The sequence below is a fragment of the Aptenodytes forsteri genome, unplaced genomic scaffold, assembly GCF_000699145.1.
Source record: "Aptenodytes forsteri isolate BGI_AS27 unplaced genomic scaffold, ASM69914v1 Scaffold467, whole genome shotgun sequence".
Taxonomy (NCBI): Eukaryota; Metazoa; Chordata; class Aves; order Sphenisciformes; family Spheniscidae; genus Aptenodytes; species Aptenodytes forsteri.
The window spans coordinates 1,815,174-1,839,324 of NW_008795298.1; the positions used below are offsets into that span (position 1 = coordinate 1,815,174).

The 24,151-nt window shown below is 45.9% G+C and overlaps 1 protein-coding gene across 1 annotated transcript in view; it reads left to right on the top strand.

Moving 5' to 3' along the window:
* ADAMTS3 (ADAM metallopeptidase with thrombospondin type 1 motif 3) overlaps window positions 1–24,151 on the top strand; it is a 141,133-nt gene that overhangs the window by 97,521 nt on the left and 19,461 nt on the right. The window contains 6 exon segments of the mRNA XM_019472082.1: window positions 6,577–6,776; window positions 18,585–18,668; window positions 19,867–20,023; window positions 21,227–21,332; window positions 22,281–22,424; window positions 23,963–24,095. Of these exon segments, the coding sequence (XP_019327627.1) occupies window positions 6,577–6,776; window positions 18,585–18,668; window positions 19,867–20,023; window positions 21,227–21,332; window positions 22,281–22,424; window positions 23,963–24,095 (824 nt within the window).

Below are 24,151 nucleotides of genomic sequence, written 5' to 3' on the forward strand. Positions count from 1 at the left end.
CGGTGCGCCCCGACACACAGCCGTCCTCCTCCGGCACCGCTGCCGGGTCTTCACCGGGCTCAGAAGAACCTCCCTTGGGTGCTTGCAACCCCCCGGTCTCTCCTCTCTGTCTTCGCTCACGCTTCCTTCCTCTCCTCGGATCTGATCTCTGGTGATCAGTTTTCATGCTTATACTTAGGATCCTTCCCGAAATGCAATTCCTACTTCTCCATTGGTTCTTCTTCTCAGGAGACAGTACAACACAATTCCTATTAAGAACATTACTGTTAATAATAGGCACGAAGTCTGTGCCTTACCACTGTAGGTCACCTTGAGTCAAGACGGCCCTGCCCACTCAGTCTGTTGCTTTCCAGCCTTACAGATGCAGGAGTGAGACTGCGGGAAGAAGGTGAGCCAGGCTTCTCTCCAGACGGCGGTCAGCGTTTGGAAGCGGAGCGTGAGTCACATCTTGCTCTGCCGCTGTTTCGAGACATTTTCCTTTCTGTGCACTAATGAATTTGAACCCCTTGTCTGCTAGCTCAGACATCTGTTGAGATGAGAAAAGTGCCTCCAAAAGAGACACGGGAAAAGGCATAAATCTCTAGGCCACGAGCGCAGCAGCTGTTGTATCGATTCCGCAGGACTAGATGAACGCAGATCTCTTGTCTGTGAGTCTGGTGTCCTGGAGAGGCATCACCTCGCTCCTCAGCGCACGCTGTGACTTGGAGTAAATGAGTACCTTGACAATGGGCAGGTTTATAGTTACACTGCATTAATCTCCCCCTTGTACTCACAGCTGTAAATCTCAGAGCCTGTGTATTCTCTTATTTGCTGAGTTTTCTTCCACTCAAGGGAAGCAGTCAGGGACTAAGCAAGGCGCCGGGCTGTAGCCACCTGATCCTGAAGATAACCCCATTCCTGCCGCTGCAGAGCAATTCCTGCCTTCCCTTGCTTGCTGCGGCTAGCTGCCGTCTGCCAGGGTCTGCAGTGCCAGCTCAAAAGGAGTGACGTGTCGATATGTCACACTCAGCTCAGTTACACTGAGTGAAACGTGTCCGAAGAAAGGGTGCAACCTCCAGGTATACCCTGTTACTCCTTAAGCAAGTAAGCACATAGGAAGAACATATATACATAGATAGATACATATATAAGGAATGCTGCTGCTATCAGCAGCATTGTATCACAAAATTCAGCCCGCGTATTTTACAATATAAAATAAGATTGCAAGAATCTTGCGTGTGAGAAATGCTTGGGGTTCTCTTTAGATGTACAGAGGTTTGACTGCTGACAGCATTCTTGAAATTAGACTTGGGCAGATCACAACTTTATGTAATAGTAGGAAAAGAACTGTAGTTCCATTCTTTTAAAGTTACACTCTAGGAAAGATACATGCTGTAACCCAGAACATCTTTTTTTTGGGGGGGATACAGCAAAGCATTTAGGAGGGGTACAGTTATGCCCAATTTTTGACGTAGGTGTTTATGGTAAAAGTTCAGTGTTTCTGAAAAAGGATTTAGAAGGGAGGCATACTTTATTGGTCTGCAAAGGGGTTATGGCTTTTAGAATATGCACGTCTGGGTTCACAGGGAGGCCCTGTAGATATATTTGTGCTTGACAGAAACCTACCGTCTGATTCCAGCAGCGTGGTTCCAAGTCTCTAGAGGTGGCACAAGGCGAGGTTAGCAGCCGTGGCTTTCAACAAAATATGATGACAGAGCATGTGGGGGAGATTTCCTTCTGGTGCGTCTCTGTTCCGTTTCCACTGCTTCATTTGCTACATGCACAAAACTCCTCCTGCCTTTTCTTGGTGGAGGAACCCCAGCTGGACTGGAGGAAGAGGTCATTCTTTGCTCTCCTCATTTTTGCTAGATGATGCATGGTAGACAGGCTCTGATGTGCGCCGTGAAAAAAGAAATCAAAATACACACCTGCACATGTGCATACAGTGCGGTGTGTTTTGTCTTCCTACCCAAATGTTTGCATAACCGTTTCACTTGGTGAGAGAGCATGGTTTTCTGACGGGTGAGATCGTGATGTAGAAGATGCAGGTGACTAGCAAAATAAAAAAGGAAGAGATAATGAACCAGCTAATTCCAGAATGAGATTAGGAAGGATTAGTCTGTCTAGCACAAATCCGCAAACAAACAGACTGGTTTCCTCTGTGCGTACCAGAGAATATTGCCATTCAGCGACAGCCGTCTCTACTGCGTTAAACAGTGCACTCAAAGCTGCCGGGGAGGCTTTGTAGATTGACTTGCAAAGAACCTCTGTCTTCAGATGATCAATTTAAATAATTCACTTCAGTAAGCATTGCTGTGATCTCTTCCCGCTCATAAGAAGGGCGTCGTTTCTCCAACTTTTGCTTGTGTCTGAATTACTTGCTCTGTGCTCTAGAGAAGAGTTTTATAAGGAAAGATTGATGTCTCCATTATCTAATGACAGCAGCTCCAACATGCAGGTAAGGGGGTGTCCAAAGGCACTCCTGTGCCGTTCAGCTAGCAAATCTGTAGGACTGCCTACATGTAAACTGTTCATCTCAATGCTGAAACCACCCCTGGATTTAAATATTTGCAGGTGATATGCTCCCTGCTAGTGCTGATGCTCAGTAGAGTTATACCGGCTTCAAACGCCTCAGGTTTTCCGAAGCCCTGGATTAACAGGCAAAGATTATGATGCATTTTTCTTTGAAAGCAAATTTTCTTTATAGTCCATTACACACAAAGCCTGTAACCGTACACAGGGGAAGTCACAGCACGTGTGTTTCTTAACCGTTGCCTAATGACCTCTAGAGACTTAGCTGTGTTTTGTGTCCTGAGTTCCAACAGCGTGTGGCACTACCAATAGGTAACGCCATTTACCAGCGCTGCAGATGTCTGTCTCTGAAAGTCAGCAGGCACACGCAGATGTGTATGAGCGCACGGTTTGGACTGAGGAAAACAATTTACGTACCTTCTGGTTTTGGCGAGAGGGAGGGTCTAAAGGAAAAGGATGATTGCGGTTGTTATTTATTGCAGTACAGAAGGTCTGTGAAAGTCTTGCCGAGCACAGCCGACAGTCTTACTTCTGCATTAACAAAGATTTTGTGCAAGAAGCGTTCAGACTGAACTCTGCCCTTCTGTTACGAGTACCTGAAGTACCTACTGAATGAACTGAATGGAGGATGCTCATGTCTTCACTGGTTGTAGCACTCATACTGCAGTAAATAGCTCTCCACTAAGATTTTTCCATAATGTCTCCTCCTGCTGCAGCATCCATAAATTCTTGAAAGAACTCTGACTTGCAGGGGTTGTGACATTCTGAAAAGCTCACCCTTCCAAAGCTGGGAAGCTCTCGGCACAGAACAGAGGTAGAAGACGGTTTTCACTACAACTTCACTGTAAACGTAAGGATTGGCTTTGTAATTAGTCTCATCTGGAGCAGTGGGACGCATAGACCAGAGGCAAACTTGGACAGCCTTCTGCAGAGCGGATTAGATAAAATATCTAATGTGTTTGTGTGTCTACCTGCCTGGGAGGTTCCGAGTTTCGTGTGTGTGTTTTGTATCTATAAGAATAATAATGCCATCTCCTGAACAGAACACATCTGAGGACCCTTTCTGTGCTGCTCAGAGCTGATCCCCCATCCCTATGCCTCGGCTGAAGCCAGTGAGCACAGAACAAGCTTTTTAGAACTAGCCAAAATTAATGATGATCAATTATGGTAAATAACTTCAGGTTGATTGAGGCATTTGGAACAGACTTTAATGCTATGAAAAGAGCCATTGACTCTGGGAGGTCTTCTAAAATTTCCACCAGTGCCCTAGTACTTAGCTGAATCATGAGCAACGGCACGAAGAAAGAGATTTAATGACTGGGCTATAGGAACGTAGGCATCTTCTCACTTTGCGCTGCTGCTGTCATGTGTCACGCCATCATCCCTTTGCCCTTACGTTCTGTTAAGTGCTTGGCAATGGATGCAGACTGCAGCATTTGCAAACAGAGCTATCGTTAGTGCCTGCAACCTGCGTTTGATTCCGATTGTTCGACTCTGAAGTCACTTAAGTGCTGGATTATGGAAAACAGACAAACGAGAATAGATAAACCACTCGTATTACCCTGTGTTTTTGGGACAGGTCATAGCAATTTACAGTGGGTGCCTTTAGGGAGAGGACCCCACAGCTCCACTTCCCAGCACGGTATGGGGAAAGGTGACACACAGAATGAGGCTTGCGAAGTAATTACTAGCTGATAAGTAAATCATCCTTAAAGCCGACAGTTGTTTTCTGATGTTAGCGCTTCTGTTAAGGAGTAATGTACTTGCGTAGTGCCAAGAAGAGCAGACAAAAAATTAAAAAACAGTCAGCACCAGGAAAGCTGTAGCTAGAGTGGGTACTGCTTAATATCCTGAGAATCCTGCTACGTTTCATGGAATACGCTGCGTGCCAGGCTGAGTGAAATGGTTGGGTTTTTACCACTGAGCCCAGTCAGGGGGAGGTTTGGGGTTTCTGTGGAAAGAAGTATGCAAGTTGCATTTCAGGAGGTGGCAGGCTCAATGCTTGAAAATGTTTCCAGCACTGCTTTTTCTTTTTTTCAAATCTTGGCCAAAAATGGTCATTACATTTCTTCCTAGAGTGAGGTTATTTTTTCTTGCTTTGTTGGGATTGCACACTTGAAAAATATTCTGTGGGTGCATGCATGGAAAATATTGGCATATTGAGAACAACCTCTGTGTGCAGAAAGCGGCTACATACTAGAGAGGGGTGGAAAAAAAGGAATCCTTTCTGACTCGCTCTGCCTGCTCACATGCACACAAAAAAGAGATTCTCCTCTTCGTTTGAACCGCAAAACCACCTATTTAAGAAGGGAAGTGACGGCCAAACCGAAGGTGCTGCACAGCGCAGATAGTTGGTTCTTTCTGAAGAGATCTCAAGCTATTCCATTCATGCCGCGGGCGTAGCGGTACGATGACATTACTGGTATATTTCCATTGGACACCGCGCTCCGCAGCTTTGCCAGCTGCAGCAATTTTTAGAATTGGAGCTTGTCTATGAATTTCCCACTTGTGTGCTATCACAGGGTTCGCATTCTTGAGGGCGAGAGGACTTGCGGCTGAATTGTGAAGCTGTTTGCAGACCTGGTCTCTCACCCACAGTGGCAGGCTAAGCTTCTGAAAACAACCGGGGACAACCTTGCCATTTGATGTGGGGTTCCGGGAGAGTTATTTATGTGTGGCTGTGAACCACTGTGATACTTAGGAGGGAGAGGCTTCCCGGCTAAGTCAGCCGGTAGTTGAATCTGCTCGAGATGAATTACAGCGTGGCCATCCAGCGCATTTTGCAACGTTGGCCCTGGTCCTGCTGTCCTTCCACAAGCAAAACTTACGTCCAGTTTACTGGGAATCTCGCCTGAAAACATGTGAAGGGCCAGTTTGTGTACCTGCAACCTCGGCTTTCATCAGCTCCAGCGTAGAGAAAAAGGGCTTGAAAGCTGTGCCATCATTTGGGGAGGTGCCCCGTTACAGTACGAGTCAGCGCGAGTGGAAGGCAGGACCGTCCTCTCCTTTCTGTCCGTTGGGCGCTGGTTGCTTTTGCTGGGTTCATAGAGCAGGAGGATCCCTGTGTATTTAAGGGCTGTATCATCCCTTTCTTCTCAATGGAAGAGAGGGGGAACGGGGATGCTCCCTGACTGCCGCAGAGCCAGAGACGCAAGAACAGCCCAGTTCCTAGTGAGGACCGCAATACGTAGCTGGCGGTTTACGCTGTAAGATGTTCCAAACAGGCCTCTCTACTGTTGTTTATTGCTTAGAGCCCGTTGGTGTGCTGGCTTAGATTTAGGAAGAACTAAGTAGCCTACAGCTGTGACTTTTTTTCCTGTCAAAAATCCATGGTGATGTTTTGCTTTACTGTCCTAAGTGGAAGAAATAGCTTTTGAGTCCTTGCAGATACAGGCTATTGAATGCGTCCCCTTAAAAGCCAATTCGGAATGGTTCATCTGAACTCTGCCCCTTGACCCGTGTCTCCAAGGGAGCCTTCTGGTGTTCTGTGATATTCACAGGAGAGGATGTTCCAACACCTACTTTTTAAACAGAGAATTACAAAAATAGTAAGTCAGTCAGAAATTCTAGCTTAGCTGTTCCAGCGATGGGGTATGAGGGGGGAACACACAACACCGCTATTTGAGATCTTTTCAACATGAAGTGGGGCTGACCACATCACTTTTGAGCACTAAAGCCACAAGTTAAGGGTTGTACAGCATCCCCAGTGAATGCCGAGGCATCCCCTGTCAGTGGCACTCTACAACACGTGCCCGATGTGTTGCAAGAAAAGGAGGGGGAAATTCTGGGTTAGAAAGTGAAGTATTTGGCCTAAATCTCTTTAGGGATGAATTTTATGCTTGAAATAAGAACCGTGTGATAAATTATAGAACCATGTGGTTGAATGAATTTTTTCATTGGGTATCTGGTGATTTCCCCTACCCCTGTGCCACTAGAATAATCCCTTCAGAGTTCCTGATTTATTTTATCCGAAGTAGTGGTGACTCTACAGGTGAGGATGCTGTGCAGGAGGATGTTTCTGAAATGGAATTGGAGTAGATGTTGATGTCTTACTGTTTCTTGCAGAGTCTCTTCTTGGCGGCCTCGGAGGGCTGAGTTCCCTGTACAGCGGCGTAGAGCAGCAGCTGAACAAAACCCTGAGGCGACGCAGGCACGCGGGAGGCGACGACTACAACATTGAGGTGCTGCTAGGTGTGGACGACTCTGTCGTCCGATTCCATGGCAAAGAACACGTTCAAAACTACCTCCTCACCCTCATGAACATAGTGAGTATCTCCCACAGTGCCGCACCGCTTGTTTTGGAACGTGAAAGGCTTTTGTAATCTCTTGCAGGAGTACCTAGGAGACCACGCTTGATACAAATACCATCATTTTGTCTGCTGTTGGACGTGGTTCTCTCTTTTCAAGATGTTCCTTTAATTGATCTTTTTCGCAGTAGTTTTCTAGGGCACGTTGTAGGGTAATTCCACGAACTTGGAAATAGTTGAAAAACAGTGGGGAAAAAATGTAAACTTGATACATTTCTAATAATTCCTAACTTCTCCCGCAACACAGTTCTGAAGGAAACCTGGTTAAAGAATAAACGTGCAGAGCGAAAAAGTGTTCAGGACACCTGACGGCTCTTTGAAAGAAAGCAAACCATCTAGTAATGTCTGTTCCTTAACTCGTGTGGCAATATCCATATTTATATAGAAACTGCAAAGGAACAGAGACTCATAGAACTGCTTTATCATAGTGTGTCTTACGGGGTTAGCAAGTATTTTTTGTCTACATACACGTTTCTGGCTGTAAAATCAATGGCAAGATACTTGTTTAAAGGTACGTTTAAAGGTACAGTCTTGAGCTACCCTCTCAGATTCTATGGAAATGCACATTACAGAAGAGCACCGTTCACACTGTGCATTAAAAGTCATGTACTGCGCCAGCACTGAATGCTAGAATTGCTCAAGCTTACATGTTTTTCCGTTTTTCTATCTTAGAAGAAATCTAAAAAAAATACATGAAAGGAACGTGAAGGAGATGTGTAATCCCTTGCAATGTGTGGCCTTTTCGTAATGCATGTAAGTGTCAGCCCCATATGGATACATCTTAGAAGCTGTGGGGATCGTAAGGTTTTCCAGGAAAGAAAAACAATATCCTAAGGGCAGATTATAAGAGAATAGGCTTACAATTAATAATGATTTGATGAATGTAGAAATGATTCCTGTATTTTTTACAGTCACCTTTTTATTCCTGGAATAATTTAAAAATGATTCCTTAGGCTTACAAATCATCTTTGTAACATTTCTTTTTCCTGCGTCACATCAGCCGCCGTCATTCCCGACTGAGAGAATTCAATCCTTTCGCTATTGCAAAGTATCAGAAACACCTTCTCCCCCTCATCCCCGAACCCCGTTTCAGCTCCCCTTAGTACACAGCATTCCACTTCAGGAGGGACAGCCAAGGTGAATAACACATATGGTGAATTTGGCCTTCAGTCCTTGTTTTATGGTTAGTCCGTATGCTTGCGCTGACAGTTTTTCTGACGCATTTTCTGCTCTTAATGCCTTCCCTTGGCCCAAACTTCATACCATTTTGACTGCAGTGGCGGGCAGCGAGGCTGCGTGCGGGCCTACTGCATAAAAAGGTTAATTGAGGCTTTCACTTAGAGCCTGAATTACGTGAGGGGTGGCTGGTGATTGCTGGGGTGACAGGAGCAGCCCCCTTGCACCTAATCAGGCCAGTGGAAAATCTCCTCCCGGTGGGCGAGTGGAAGAGGTGAGAGCAGTGACGCCGTGAAGGGCTGGGAAGGCGGGTAGCAAGACTCAGCGTTATATACAGGACTTCTCGGGACAGCGCCTTTGTGTTAGACCTCACACGTAACACAGGTGACACAGAAATGACAGAAACGCTGCGTTCAGAATGACGGAGGCGTTACTTCTCTCCCCTGCCCGCAGCCTTTGGCCCAAGCTTTGATCCACGTGGCTTGTATCGTAACATGTCCTGCACCAAACGCTTTTACACAGCTCCCGTTCAGTGCACACGGTGCGACGAGCGCATCAGGCACGTGGCTGCTCGAGTATGGAGACCTGAGGCTGGAAATGTGTTTCAGGCTGAAAACGAGTTGCCGTATCTAGAGAAGGTCTCTTTGCTCCCTTTGCAAGCTCCTCTGTCAGCTAAATAAGCGATTCCTTCACAAGGAACTGTGCTGCCAACAACACAGATCCTACATGTGTGAAAGACTACACTGCTTAGGTACGGAGGAGACCCCTCAAATATCGAGGGGGAAGCACAGGGCCAGGACCGAAGTGTACCCACAGGTATGGTCTCATTGTCATAAGACCCCAGTTACCTGTTAGAAGTTTAAAGCCAGGTCCCTTAAAAAAGAAGAACCTCAGCACCACGCAGCTTTTGCCTGTCACGATCCCATCTCAGTTTTCCAAGTGCACAAACACGCTGAGCATCTTTGAAAATCCGCCCCACCTGTTCTAGCTCCCAGAACGAGGAGCAGCAGTTTAAAAATTTAATCCATAGAATTTGAGAGGAAAAAAAAAACCTCTATATGAATTTAAACCAACTGATATCTTTTCCAGCATAACTCTGTGTAGGATTATAACAATTCCGTATAGAATTATACTGTGCTATAAATCTCGAATAAGAAACTCCAGACATACACACACATTGTAACTGAAAAACAGAATTTAGTCTGCTAGGTTTACAGCCTGGAGCTTTGTTCAGTCTTACGCCTTTCCTACTGTTTCTGTAATCGTGAGCTTGTATGTTTTAGGTCACTGTGGTGTTTCGGCATGCCAGGGGAGTTGCTCTCTAACAATAAGGGAATGGATGCTGTAGAATCTTGGTTTGATGAAGAGGGGCTGTTAAGTTGAGTAACGTCTCTGCGTTTGGTTTTGGAGCCCAAGGCATTTAATCATAACTTCCTCCCCTCCCCTGACACGCACACAGAAAGCCTTTGACCGTGGTGTGTTAGGAAGCTGGGTGTGAAGATCTTTGAGGGGAAACAAGCCACTGACCCTGGGCTGCTCTGTGGATCACCTCTGAGACACGAGTGAATCGACAGCAAGACTTTCATGGCCGTGAATGTACGCCTACTAACTGTGTATCTTTGTTGTTAGCAGAAGCTTCTTTTTTAGGCTTGAGGGAATCAGAAAGCACATGAGCAAGTCTTTGCTTGTTCCTAGAAGGTCATCAGCCACCGGGACTGCAGCTGTTGCAGTCCAAGCCGCTGCTGACACCAGCAGACACGGTTCAGCACAGCTGAATTCGCCTGGCAGACATGAACCTGACTTTCGGTTCAGATTTAAGTTTGGATCTAGCGGTGTGAAGGTCCAAGAACTGAACCTTGCATATCTAAACTTGTATCTTTTGCTCTTCCTAAAAATGGGAGGCTCTAGATGAGAAAGAATTTGTGGTGGATGTTCGGAGCATTCATGGGGATTTTTGCAAGGCCGATGGGAACTCGCTGAGACTTGCCTTCCCAAGCAGGGAAGTTAAGGGCAGTCTTGCCCCATGTAATGCAATATACGCAAGATAGCTCCAGAGTAGCTTCAAAAGAACAAATGTATACGGGCATCGTAAGCAACAATATTTCAGTCAAGTGCAAAAAAGCAGTATTAAATCGCATTCGTTCAACCCTGTGCCAAGACTGGTTATCCTGGGCACAGTGCCATGCTGACACTACTATACTGCTCTTGGTGCCAGAGCTGGCTCGCTGGGAACCAAGCACTGCACGACCTTGCCGTGCCATTGGGAGCTCCAGGCCTGGAGGTTCAGTTTCAGCTAAAGAAATGCCTGAGATTTTTCCCTATGCTTAACATTTGTGCTCACTCTTGGCTTAAGAAACAGGCTGGAAACCCCAGCACCAGCGATGCGTCTGAAACAGCTGTTAAGGGTCAGGGCTGGAAGTCAGAAGCCCACATGGGCTCATCTAGTCCAAAGCAATAAAATCTAGTGCGGTCCCTAGCTTTTAGGTGAAGCTTTACCATTACCTCACAGCATGAACTGCCAAAGTCACTGACAGCCTGCCTTCCAGAAGGGCTGAGGGCTAAAATCACCCATCGGGAAGAATGTCATTCCCCTGGAATTGTTTCGGGTAGCTCGGTGGCATGTCCATTACTGGGCAGTTTCAGCTGAATTCCTTGAGGTGACAGAATCGACATTTTCCTGATGTTACCCTTACCAGGAGCACATAAGGAGTTGTGGCCTCCATCTCCCGAACCCTGCCACAGCGTTAGCACTGTTCCTAAACCCCAGTGGAGCATCCCTCGCAGAACCTGCAGAAGTACAGCGGGAAAGCAGGTGGAGTGAAGACTGGCAGAGCAGTGGGAAACGGGGTGCAAGTAGGACTAGAAAGCCTGACCCCCCTTCCTCTCCTCCCCCCCCCCACTGAGGGCTAAAATCACCCATCGGGAAGAATGTCATTCCCCTGGAATTGTTTCGGGTAGCTCGGTGGCATGTCCATTACTGGGCAGTTTCAGCTGAATTCCTTGAGGTGACAGAATCGACATTTTCCTGATGTTACCCTTACCAGGAGCACATAAGGAGTTGTGGCCTCCATCTCCCGAACCCTGCCACAGCGTTAGCACTGTTCCTAAACCCCAGTGGAGCATCCCTCGCAGAACCTGCAGAAGTACAGCGGGAAAGCAGGTGGAGTGAAGACTGGCAGAGCAGTGGGAAACGGGGTGCAAGTAGGACTAGAAAGCCTGCCCCCCCTTCCCCTCTCCTCCCCCCCCATTTGTTTCCCCCACCCTGGTTATGCCACAGGGCCAAGGCAGCCCTTCAGTGACTCTCTGGGTCTGCCAGGAGCCGGGTCCTGTCTCTCTCACGTGGTGGTGTGCCACACTGGTGTTGAGGCCACTTCTTGCAAGAGGAGAATTGGTTTTCACCACTGTTTGTTTAACGTTTAATGGGAATGTGGCACCGTCAGTATATCTGGTGCTTCGCAGCTAGCTCTTCTTTTGTGTTGTCTGTCATAACGTGGCTTTCCTCTCCTCCGCACTACCCACGAGAAACCTCTGACAAAAAGAGAGGATCTTGAAGGCACTGCATTCAGTTTAGAGGAATTTCATTTTTCAGCTAACAAAAGACAGAACAGTGAAACATTCATAATGATCATTTTCAGCAAGAGGTAGCTCGTACGCTTTCTTAAGTGGATACTTAAAAAAAGCTTGATGTTTTCAGCACGGTGGTGTTAGAGCTGAAATTAAAGGTCTCCTGTATTAGGCACCTGACATTTGTTATTCCCTTGGGTGGTTACTTAAGACAAAGCTTCCCTGGATTAAAGTAACTGAGATAAGAAAGGTATGCGCAGAGGGCATCAGGTTATACTGAGCGATTCTCAGCAGGTTTGGACTTGGCAGTGTTTATATCTTTCAGTTGTTTTTTTTTCTGGAGAAAAAACCAAAATTAGCCAGTAGAGTGGTACTTCCATGCATCGTTCATTCTCAGATTGCAAGTTGCTTTTGACAGAATTCCTCGTTTGGTGATCACTAGCCACTCAGCGTTGCAGTTTTGTGGGTATCACCTTCTTTCTAAATAACAATTTTAGTTTGTTGTCCACGTGCTGAAGTCAGTGAGAGCTTTATTAGCTTCAATAAGAACAGACAGTGTCAGATATGTCTAAAAATTCTGCCACAGGCCTGCACGCACGCACACACGCTACCTGCAGTTCTTTATCTCTCCATCACTTGCTCTCATTTTTTCATTCACTCTGCCTCTGTCTAGAAGTGCGTAGCGGGGCCTGAACACATTACTTAAGTGAGAGATCTCTTGACTTTTCCTAGTCACTTGCCTGATAGTTATTACCTCAGATAAAGGAGAAAAGTCAGATCAGCACTGGTTCTTTTCTGTGCAGTTCCACGTGGAAATGAGAGCTAACGCTGGTGACCGACGACAGCGTGCGTAAGGTAGAGAGGTCATCTGCAGCGTTTTTCCGTGCAGATCTGCTGCACTGTTCTTGCTGGCAGCATTTCAGAAATGCCAGTCTCCCCTGAGCAGTGAGTTGTGGCTGTGCTAAACTGCACGGGGAATTTGTATTGCTGAAGAACGTGAAATAGGAGTTAACGTAGTTTTGGCAAACGTTGGAAGCAAGTTAACTTTTGAATCCAGAACGTTTGAGATGAAAAGTTGTTATTCGCATGAGTAACAAAATATTCTTGATACGGTACTTGCAGGGCATCGTTTTCTTTTTACCACATACCTCATGAAACGTCAACAACAAATCTTCATTAAAGATGATTTCAGAATATTGTCTTTTTAGTTTTAAAACCATTTAACTTAGTAAACGGCAGAGCTGATACACCGTCCCAAAACCCTTCCATCTTTTCTTAAACGTCTGTGGCACCATCTACTGGGAGTAGGTGTCGATACAGAGCCCGTGCAAGCTCAGACACCGCTACCCTGAGAAGCTGTAGGTCGACTACAGTAAAGATCGTTACCTCTTTTGGGAGGAATGCTTTTGTAACAGTCTAGTCATTCCTGTCAAGATTTTAACAATGGTAGTCTTTTTTATATGACTTTCTAAACAAGATGCAGGTAAAACTGGAAACGGGAAGAAAACACGATGCAAAATAAATGCAGGGGGAGATGACGGACATAGAAGAGTATCGGGCTTTTAAAAATTTTCTTAATAAGAAGGTTGCCAGAAAAACCCCAGTTCAGCACTGCTCCTGCCAATTCTTCTGCCTCTGCTCAGTGGCTTTCCTGGAGGCTTGTCTGCGTTGCAGAGCCTGGGCACCCGCAAAAGCCCTCACAGCAGGCAGCGGGAGTCTCACTGCCGACTTGACTGGGCTGTGGGTTGGGTATTGAGCTGGAAGAGGAGGAGGAGGAGGAGGCAGCTTCTGTTCTCTCACTTGAAACCTTTGAACTGCCATCTGCCAGCCCAGCTTTCTGTGGCAAGCAGGCGTGCTTGAGTAGCACAGTTCAGAAGAAAATCTCTGCTTTACTTCCTCGCATTTCAACATCGCGGTGAGCACGGAGGGATGTTCTTTACGGGCAAATAGCCTGTTCTGTAGGTGGTGACTTTTTCTTACGAGTTTGGGAGTCGTCGTTCCTGCCTCTCGTCCAGCTGGTGGATTACACTGTGGAGCTGAACTGCGGGGCTTCGAGAATGGCCCAGGCCCTCCCTCTTCATCACGAGACTGAAGAGGCTATGGCAGCTGTTTCTCCTTCAAAGCCACCCTTCTTCACAACCCTGATTTTTGATACTTGATTTTGTCAGGCTTATAACTTACCTTGCTGTCTGTCAAGATTACTAGTCAGGGAGCTGTTTCTATAGCGTACAGTCATCACGCACTCACTTCTCCCATATATCAGTTTACGTCAATTTTCATCTAATATTGCCCTCAGCCCGTGGTAAAGACTAATGGCATGTGAAGGTGTCACCAACTCACTCCTTGCCATTTAATCTAGTGATTTATACCCGTGGATGGTCAGTAGACTGGTAGTCGACTATGTTTTTCAAAGCTGTTTCATTTCCAGTGATGTGAGCGGCAGAGCAGCTGATCGCATTAATCATTAAATTCTGAGTTACTCAACATTCCTTCACTGTAGAATACTAATGAAGAAACTGCACTTTCCCCCGTGCAAGCCAGACACGGAAATGTAAGTAGTTCCATCAAGGCAGGAACAGAAGGCCATTGAGGGTATATGGTCCCCAAAACCCAAGGAGAGTCAAATGACGCATTTGGTGTAAGCGGAGAGGAACTTGCTGTGAACGAGCAGAGGCAGGGAAATGTCAGGGAAGAAACTTCTGTAACCTTCCTCAGTCAGTTCAGTTACTCTTAAATTATTTCTGTTGAAATATCTTGGTAATTTAGGAGAGCGATCAAAGACGCCATAGATTCTAAGAGAAGGAAATGAAGAGCTGGTAATCAAGGTAATACTGTTCTCGTTTTTCATCAAAAAATATCAAAGGAGGTCACTACAGGCAGGACCTGAAACATAGAACAGGAAAGCAAACTCAGTCTGGGTCAGCCAGTAATAAAAAGAGGAGCAAGGGCAGAGTCCAGGTTTCCCGTGTCTCTTGGTGCTTCGACCCAGCGGCAGCCATCCCTCCTAGTCCTCCTGCAGCTGAAAGCCAGGAGGGACCACTTACGCTGGCAGATCCGGGAGCTGGTCTGAGGAGACTGTGATGATGGGTGAGGCTTTGCTGGGCAAATGCTTTACCCCCCGCCAAGTCATTTGGGACCTCAGCCCCTGGCAGGGCTGCAGATTGCCTTGGATTAGCCTGCAGCCCCTACCTGGGCACCTGGGCACCATGGAGGCAGGGTTGGCGGGCGCTGGTGGGCAACGCTGACAGGGAATTGCACAGTACCTGTGCAAAACCAGCCGTGCATCTGCAGCTTGCTGTCTGTCCCGAATTTGAAAGGCCACCTACCAAGAGCTCACACTGCAAGAGGTGCTCAGAGGAACCATCCAACGTTAACTTGGGGATTTATGGTTGACTGTGGGTCAAGAGGCAGCAATTCCTCTGGCCGGTGAGAATCCAGCCACTTTTCCTTCAGGGAGGAGGTCTGGCTAGAGGGTGCCTTCGATTTCGCCGTTGTTGCCTTACGAGTACTTCAGTTTGGGAATGTGGGTTCACCCATGACGTTCATGCTGCGTAAACACGGGTGAGTTTCCACAGAAGCACTGAAGTCCCTTGGTTAGCAGTTACCTCCCCTTTCCAGTGCTCCTCACTGCAGCCTTACGGTTCATTCGCCGGGTGCATTTATTTTGTCTGTTTGAACAATTTTTGATCCATTCAGTAAACAGATACTTCCCCGCTTTGTCTGTGGAGTCTCACAGTTGACACCCCTGTGCCAGTGAGAGGGCCGACGGGCTGCTTCTTGTGCATATTGCTATTGAATTCAGTCTAACCCCTTTTTACTTTTAAATACTACAACACAGGTTATATGGCCAGTTGGCCATCCGTGATATGTTTCACAAGTTCAGATCAGACAAATCAAGCTCACTGGGGTGTGATTTACGTATGCGTTTTGTACCAGTAGCTTGGAATGTAATTTCTTTTGCCATTATAGCCACAGTGTAGGTGCAGTTACAGCAGTCTGAAAGTGCTGCAGTCTACACTGACGTTTTCAGCACTTTTTTTGGATTTGTGTCCTTCCAGCGAGGTTACAGGTTCCCAAAATTCCCTGTGTTTCGGTCACAAGAGTATATATGAACTTGCTCCTCGTGGGAATCCTGCAGTGGAGCCCTCCAAAGCGATGCACAGAGAATGGGTTAAAAACCGGTGTTGCGGAGAAATCTTGAAGAAGACTCGAATCTTTAGGTCAATTCCAGGATCCTTTTTGTCTCTAGGAAAGTCACTCCTGGGAAGCTTGTGGTTTCTTGGCACAAGGGAAATTGTGAACGTTTTTTCTGACACAAACCTTTGTGGGGGCAATGCTATTGCATAAATGGGGAGAAAATACGAGATGAATAATTGAACTTTGGAATAATTGCTTCACAAGATGGGCAGTCTGAGTTATGTGCTCATTCCTTGAAAAACTGTCCTGCCGACAGGCTGTTCTCAGCTGGTCCTAAAAGGGATTGCATTTTTAAAAACCGTGGGCTAAAATCATTGTGCCAGGTCCCACAGTCTGGACAGCGCAGAATGACCTTTTTCCCTGAGGGGAAGGGGGAAGTTCTGTTTAGCCTGACTAAAAAAAAAAAACAAACCTCTAAATCCTGCTCAAATATACCAGCCTCTGAACAGTGGTATTTATTTTTCACCAGTTACCCATAATATAGTATTTATTTTGTTTTTAGGGGGATGAGTAACTTCATTGATCATCTGCAGATGTTTTAGCCCCCTAATTTATACTCCGGTGGCAGGACATTTCTCACCTTCCCAGACACAAGGAAGGTCCTCAAGAAGAACAATTTTTGACCCATCTGCATAATTCTGGTTTTTTAACTTCGCTTCCACGAATACTCTTTTTAGTACAAAAGTGACCACATAATTCTAATTTATCTCTAAAAAGTAGGGCAGCAGTATTAGTTGCTTCTAAAAAAAAAAAAAAAAAACTTCTTCAAAACAAAAACCACCGTGAGGTCTTTCAGTTGTTCAGCGAGCAGTGGAACTGCAGCGTTACCTCTGGATTTCTGCCTCGTGGCTGGGCTCTCCAGTGGGACATAAGCTTCTCTTGGGCTGGGAGAGTTCCCCGAGCTCCCGTATGTATGTGGGATAAAGGAGATGCAGTCTTGCCTTCCTCGTGAGCAGTAATAAGACTGTTATTTCTAATCACCTGCTTATTTTCCCAAAACGCCTGGATAGTTAATTTCTTTGAGGTCTTTATTGTCTTGCAAGTATTGCTGGAAAGTGGTAAACGGGGCCAAAATTTATTGAGGCGTTAGAACTAACCCGAGCTCCCGTATGTGTGTGGGATAAAGGAGATGCAGTCTTGCCTTCCTCGTGAGCAGTAATAAGACTGTTATTTCTAATCACCTGCTTATTTTCCCAAAACGCCTGGATAGTTAATTTCTTTGAGGTCTTTATTGTCTTGCAAGTATTGCTGGAAAGTGGTAAACGGGGCCAAAATTTATTGAGGCGTTAGAACTAACAGAGGGAGTGACTATCTAATCTTTATTTCCTTTGGAAATGGGGCTAAAAACACTTGAATCAGAATTCTGCCTTTAAATGATGTGTAGAGATCTCACCGGAGACCTCTGCAGACCTAATTTGGTGCAAAGCCGTGGACTGTTTTATGAGGACTCCCTGTGGGCTTTCAAGTTTGCTCTTTCCCGTATGCCTTCCGCAGTCCTTGAGGACTAGTTTTGAGGTCTCACGAGGTTGTCGTACGGATGGGTGTTTTCTCAGGCCAGCAGTTGTTTTTAATGTAGTAAGTCGTTCCAGATCGCGTAAACCGCTACGTGCTTTCATGCAGCTGCTGAATTTTATTAATGGAATGCATTGACTTGCAGAAATCAAGTAGATTTGGAGATATCATTACCCTGTAAGGTATACTACAGCATTTATGTGTCTGGCAATGCTGTTGACTTTAAAACTTTCAGATGAAAATTTCCAAAGCATTTCTGGGATTTGTAAACACTTTGCCCGTTAATTTTAAGATTGATTTAGAATCAAGAGTACTATTCACATCTTTAAAGCTAAACACGTGCCTACGTGTGTGCAGAAATGGAGCCTTGTTGTTCATGTCATTGTCTAAATATTCTGCCTTCCCAGCCTAGACCTTCAGAATGCAAAAATGGCTTTAAGTCAAATCCTCAAGTATTTTCCGAGGACAAACCTATGCTGAAGTTAACGGCACGTTTCCTTGAGCGAGAGCTACTGGCAGCAGAATCTTTTACAAAATGAACAAAAACATGCTCGCTCGCTCTCCCCACTAAAATACTCGTCCCATTGATTGAAGTGAGACAAATGGTTGATGAAACAAATAGGAACGGAATCTAGAATTCATCCACAGTTAGAGTGGCCAGATGGCATAGCAGAGGTGGCCACGTGGGATGGATGGTGATGGGTTTATCTGCTTTTAAATAAATTTTTATTCCTCAGTGAACTTGAACACACTGCTATAACCTTGCTTTCAGGAGTAACCTCCTTTCCCTCGTTATGTTTATCAAATGAGTGAAATTAAGCGTTCAGATAAGTATTTGCAGGGTTTGAATTTGAAGTCTTCTTTTTTCCCTCAATCACCTTTTCTATTGGCCCTGATCCCAAGGCCGTTAAACTTGAGAGGAGTCTTGACATGTGCTTCAGAAAGTTCTGTGTGAGGGGGTATGTGATGACGGGAAGCGTAGTCTACCTTTCTCACTGCATGGAAATTATGTGAGACTCGAATTCAGATAAGTATTTGCAGGGTTTGAACTTGAAGTCTTCTTTTTTCCCTCAATCACCTTTTCTATTGGCCCTGATCCCAAGGCCGTTAAACTTGAGAGGAGTCTTGACATGTGCTTCAGAAAGTTCTGTGTGAGGGGGTATGTGATGACGGGAAGCGTAGTCTACCTTTCTCACTGCATGGAAATTATGTGAGACTCGAGTCCTCTTCTGAGAAGACCGTAGTGGGATAAGCACTTGAAATAGCATCTGTGTGGCCTTGGAAGTCCCCTTTTTAATTCTTCTTTTTTTTCCTCAGGTGAATGAAATTTACCACGATGAATCCCTGGGTGTTCACATAAATGTTGTGCTGGTCCGAATGATCATGTTGGGGTACGCGAAGGTAAGCAAGCCTCTGAACCAGTTCTCTGCCTTCATCTTCTTTGTAATCATAGTCCGTGTGAATCACATGAAGGGCTGTGGAAACAGAAGTCTACTGAACAGCTCGTTCCAGAGAACTGCTTTCCCTGCTTGGCGTGTGCTAGATGTGCTTGTGCCCTCATTCCTGAGGCTGACCATGAGTGTCCCTTCTGTGACACAGGTGCAGGACTGGCTCAGCCCGCTCAGGCTTGCAGCCTGAATTCTTGCCCTTTCGAGTCCTCCGGGAATTAAATCGGTTTAGTAGAAGCAGTCGTCTTGGTTGACCGACACAGCTTGCTGGTGCACCCCCTCCAAGCGGTCTGCTAGTGTAACTATCTCTTTTTCTCATTTTGTGTACGCCCCTGTTACTGGGTCACAGCACACTCCTCCACTTTGTACCCTGGACAGTACTTGTAACAGTACATTGATTTGGCTGGTAAAATACACTCAGAGGGTTTTGAAACAAATGCCTGTTAAATTGTTCAGGGCGAGAGGAAAGCAGTAACGCTGTTCAGGGTTTGATAAAGATCATGTCTCTTCCATTTAACTCAGACATTGAATTTGGGCAAGACAAAAGACCAGTTTGATGTTTGTCTTGGAATTAAATTTACTGAGCTTGTAGGCACAGGCTGTAGCAGAAGTCTCACAGAACCAGACGTTTAATCTGTGTTCATCAGTACACATTTACTGGCACTACAGTGTCTTGCACCATTTGAGGCGTTGTCCCATGTGTGTGTATTATTCACTCCCTCCACACGGGCTGTGTGTGTGTCACTACATGCTCATTCGTCTCAACCGAGTCACGTTGTCGTCTGGCGGTCCAGAATGTAAGCAAGTTCCAACAAAAGAAATAAAAATGTCCTTATTCAATCCTAACATCGAGTTGCGTGTTCCTCCTGCACATTACAGGCTATACACAGAAAGGCAGTTGCTTTCACAGATGATACGAACGCTCATTAAACTGTCTTCAAAAAAACCCCTAAAGGTGTACTATTATACATGCACGGTCACTGTTAACATACACATTTTCTTTTCTCGTAGGAAAGGAGACTGTCATGACTTAGAGTGATAGGGTATTAGGAAGAGAGAAATGGGGACCTGGTTGGTGCTGCAAGGAAATGAAAACGTGTCTGAATTTCCTACCTTTAGGAGCTCCTGGGTCTAATGTGTTGCTCTTTCAGTCCATTAGCTTGATTGAAAGGGGGAATCCCTCCAGAAGCTTGGAGAACGTTTGCCGCTGGGCATATCAGCAGCAGAAGTCGGACCCCAATCACTCCGAGCACCACGATCATGCCATCTTCTTAACCAGGCAAGATTTTGGGCCTGCTGGTATGCAAGGTAATGCAGCTGACCTGGAGCAAAACTATCTGGACTTGGTGTTTCTTGGCTAGCGCCTGCCAGAAAAGAGGAAAACTTGAAAACGGCATTGTTATATGATCCTGAGACAATAAGCAACATAGGCCTTTATTCAGCAAGTACTTAAGGAAATGTTCGATTTTAAAGATGTATTGAAACCTGGTCCCGTTGGGGAAAGCACGTACACTCATCGTAACGTTCAGTTCCTCGTCCTGGCTTTAGGGAAGGCGCATGTGGACAGCCTGAGCATGTACTCATTACCCTGCCGCGGAGGGGAAGTACTTCCTCCCGTTCATTTTACATACTTTTTAAAAAGCACGTAGACCTTGCCGTGGTAGTCCTTGCCTTTTATATCTAACTGTGGCAGATAGAGTTTCTTACTTGAGAGATGTACGTAAATAGCTATTTACTTTCTTCAAACTCCAGGTGCGTGTGTGCAGGGATCACTAGGAACGCTCAATGCACTTTGCATTCAACTTCGCTTTTATTTTATTGCATCATTCACTGTAGATTTCTTTTTATAGGTAGTGTACCAGCTACTTTGATACCTGCATTCATCTTTATGACTCAAGGAACTAATGATAATGGGAAGTAAATTCACAAAGTGTGATTTATGTCAGTGCAGATAAAGAAGAGTCTGGGTGAGGCCACGTTTTGGCTGTCCAGCTGGAGATGTCTTAGATATTTGTGTTCAGTACCTCCACGCTCCCTTCACCTTTCAGGGGGAGATGAGGGTCTGAGATCTCCTTCAGGTCTGGGCTGGCACGCCTGGAGTGAAACTGGTTAGGTTGAGATGTTAGGCAGAATTCCCTGTCTTCAGAAAGATTTTAGCTTTTACTGAGGAAAAGACATGCAATATGCACCAGGCAGTATGTACATGAAGGCAGTAATATGAGCACGTGCAAAAAAATCCCAGCCTATAGCTCTACCTTTCAATGGAACAGGAATCTTGTGCATTTTTGGTGATAAAAGTATAAGTGCCTGAAGTAACACAGATGTCTGTGGAATCAATCTCAGTATGTCAAAGCCATTTACTCTGTTTGACAGCAATTGCAAAGACAGAGAAAAAGTTGACAATCAAAAGAAAATAATCCTAGGTTCTTCTCAGGTAGTAAGTTTATTGGGGGGGTCTCATTTAAAGTAAGTGTAACGGGTAAAAGAATCAGACGTGATTTCTCTCAATAGGATACGCTCCTGTTACTGGCATGTGTCACCCAGTCCGAAGCTGTACTCTCAACCACGAGGATGGGTTTTCATCGGCTTTTGTTGTTGCTCATGAAACGGGTCACGTGTAAGTCCAACTTTTACAATTAGATTGCCAGCAAAGGATGGCACTGCATCTCCTGCTTGCCCCAAGTGGTTTAATTTTAATGACTATGAAAGCTATCCTGACTTTCTTTACATCCCCTTGGAATCCATCAGTGGCTTAAGCAATGAAGAGAGAAGTGGGGGAAGAAAGGAAGGGGAAGAGAGAGGGGGAACTTGTTTTCTCTAGGGTGAGGAGGAGGTCAGTAAGAAACCTGGAAGGCCCAGGCAGTGGAGACAGTAGCTTGTCAAGCATCCTTAACTTCGTTCTTCTCATTGACTGACGGTGCTGATTTGTTAGATTTGGCACCTCTTCAGGAATGATAAAGTGTTAAGTTGGGAGTAACTGATCAAGCAAAGATCTCTGTTAGCTGTCTGGATGAATTAATGTCAAGCACTGAGGATCTGATTTTTGTCTTCCTTAAGCAGTGCAGGCTGCTTGTTCAGCTCACTGGGAGGAATTTAGCCCAACCAGGTCACTTGCATATTAAGCTGTACCAGGTGCACGCTTGGAGATGCAACGTGCTAACCACGTTAGCTCCTTGGAGGTGCAACACGATAAGTGTGTTGGCTCTGTGTTTAAATAGGTGCTTTCGATAAATGAGTATACAAACGTGAACAATTCAACGTCTGGATGAACGGCTCCCAGAATTGTTGTTTTCCTTTATCCGAAGCGTAAGAAGTCGTCGTCATCTAGTTAGTTCACTCCTGGTATTAACAAATAAAACGAAGTATAAATGAAAGAGTATTCAGAGAGTCCTTATGTTTTGGCCCCAAAGAAGATCAGTTTGAAATGCGGCTTATATCTGTGGAATGCAAAGAACAATTTCATTTTGCATGATTACACGTGCATGAGAAACTGATTTCTTTCCAGTTGTTTTACCAGTTGAAGAGCGGAAACCGCCTGGGCTCTGATACCTGTTCTTTGTTGCAGGCTGGGAATGGAGCACGATGGGCAAGGGAACAGATGTGGGGACGAGACGGCAATGGGGAGTGTTATGGCTCCGCTGGTGCAGGCTGCCTTTCATCGTTACCACTGGTCCAGATGCAGCGGCCAAGAACTCAAAAGATATATACAGTAAGGACCTGTCAGCACTCGGCGGTAGTTGTTTTACTAAAGGAAACAGAAGTCTTCGCCGTTCCCGGGATGCGGGGCCAGTGTGCTGCCCTCCGCTAGGCGAAGAGAAGAGGAGAGGCAATCCCGGCGTGAAGGAGCAGGCACAAGTGTCATAAACGGGACCCTTGACTGCGGAAGCCCTTTTTATAAACACAGCGGTACTGGGGCCTCAGAGGTACTGAGGAATGGGATCCGCCGGGGTGGCCTGCTCTCTGCTTCCAAACAGGGATCCAGCCTTCGGAGGCGTTCCAGTGGGCTGCTCTGTGCTTCAGTGCAACAGCAGCGAGACACCGCTGTCTCCACGGCTGGCCTCCTCCGCTGAAGCGGTTTCCTGATCACTTTTTTTGCCATACTCTTTTTCCCTTCAAATCTATGTTAGAAGAGCTATAAACCAGGATCGATGCTTCCTCACTTAGGGCTGTACTCAAAGCCCGTTGCGTCCTCTGGGGGATGGTAGCAGGAGTCTCTCTGGCAGACTTTATGTCAGGTAGCTGGTGTTTTCCCTAGGTTTTCGATTTCTCTAGGAGCTATGCTGTGAAACTGGCAGGATGAAGCCCTAAACTCGGAAAAGGAACTAGCAAAAGTTGTGGAAGAGAGAAGGCGGCACGCGTGCGCGTGTCTGAATTAGGGAGAAAAAGAGAACAGATCTCTACCCTGCTGGCTCTAGTCTCCCTCCATGTGTGTACCTTCATCCAGCTGTTACTCGGGCTTCCTTCTCCATTGCAAATAGCTGGTTTTGCCAGTCAAAACTGCGTGAAAACTTAACGAGTTGACCTACATCTCCTACAGAAGAAAACCTATCGTAACATAAAGCATAAAATAGTAATTGATTGAGACCTTAGAGCTTTAAAGTGAAATATCCCAGTGCAGGAGGAGCAGCCCGCCAGTATCACTATTTTAAGACATCAGAGTTAAACAGGAATGAGAAAAAAGCAAGCCTTAGTCTTGCCCTTTGCATAGGCAGGGCTTCACCCTGCGAATACAGTAGATGTCGGGTAAGAAGGCCTGTTCCCGGACTACTGTCCTGCTTCAGAGCTCCATAAAGTCAGTGGAAAGACTCCCTCTGACTACAGCGGGCTTTGTCTTAGGCCTTGTATTAGGAATCATGCTCCAGGTCGAAGCACGTCGAGACGTTGCCCTTTGGCACTGAGAGCGGAGGAGTGTTTGTTTTCTACCTCTGGTGACAGCAAAGTGCAAATTTCACGTGTATCGCTAGGACAGGGAAGGGCTGGAGATGCCTCTCCACGGTCTCCAGCAAAAGCAGGGGTTTTGCTGTAGGATCTTCCCATCCGATGCTCAGTCAGGTTGCACTAGGCAATATTCCTGCAGAAGGGACTGCCTGTGCTTTGGAGAGCAATAGCTATGTAAACAGGACAGAAAACAAGTTGGAGAAAAGGAGTATTGCCTTACAAAGAATAAGTACTTTGATCTTGCTGATCAAAAAGAAAAATCACTACATCTTCTCATGATTTTTTTTTTCCCTGTGTATCTTTCCACAGCTCTTACGACTGTCTTCTTGACGACCCCTTCGAACATGATTGGCCCAAGCTTCCTGAACTGCCAGGCATCAATTATTCCATGGACGAACAGTGCCGCTTTGATTTTGGCGTTGGCTATAAAATGTGCACAGCGGTATGTCCAGGGCGGTCGTTGCAAAGACAAATGTTCATTCAGCAAGTTGGTGTCTG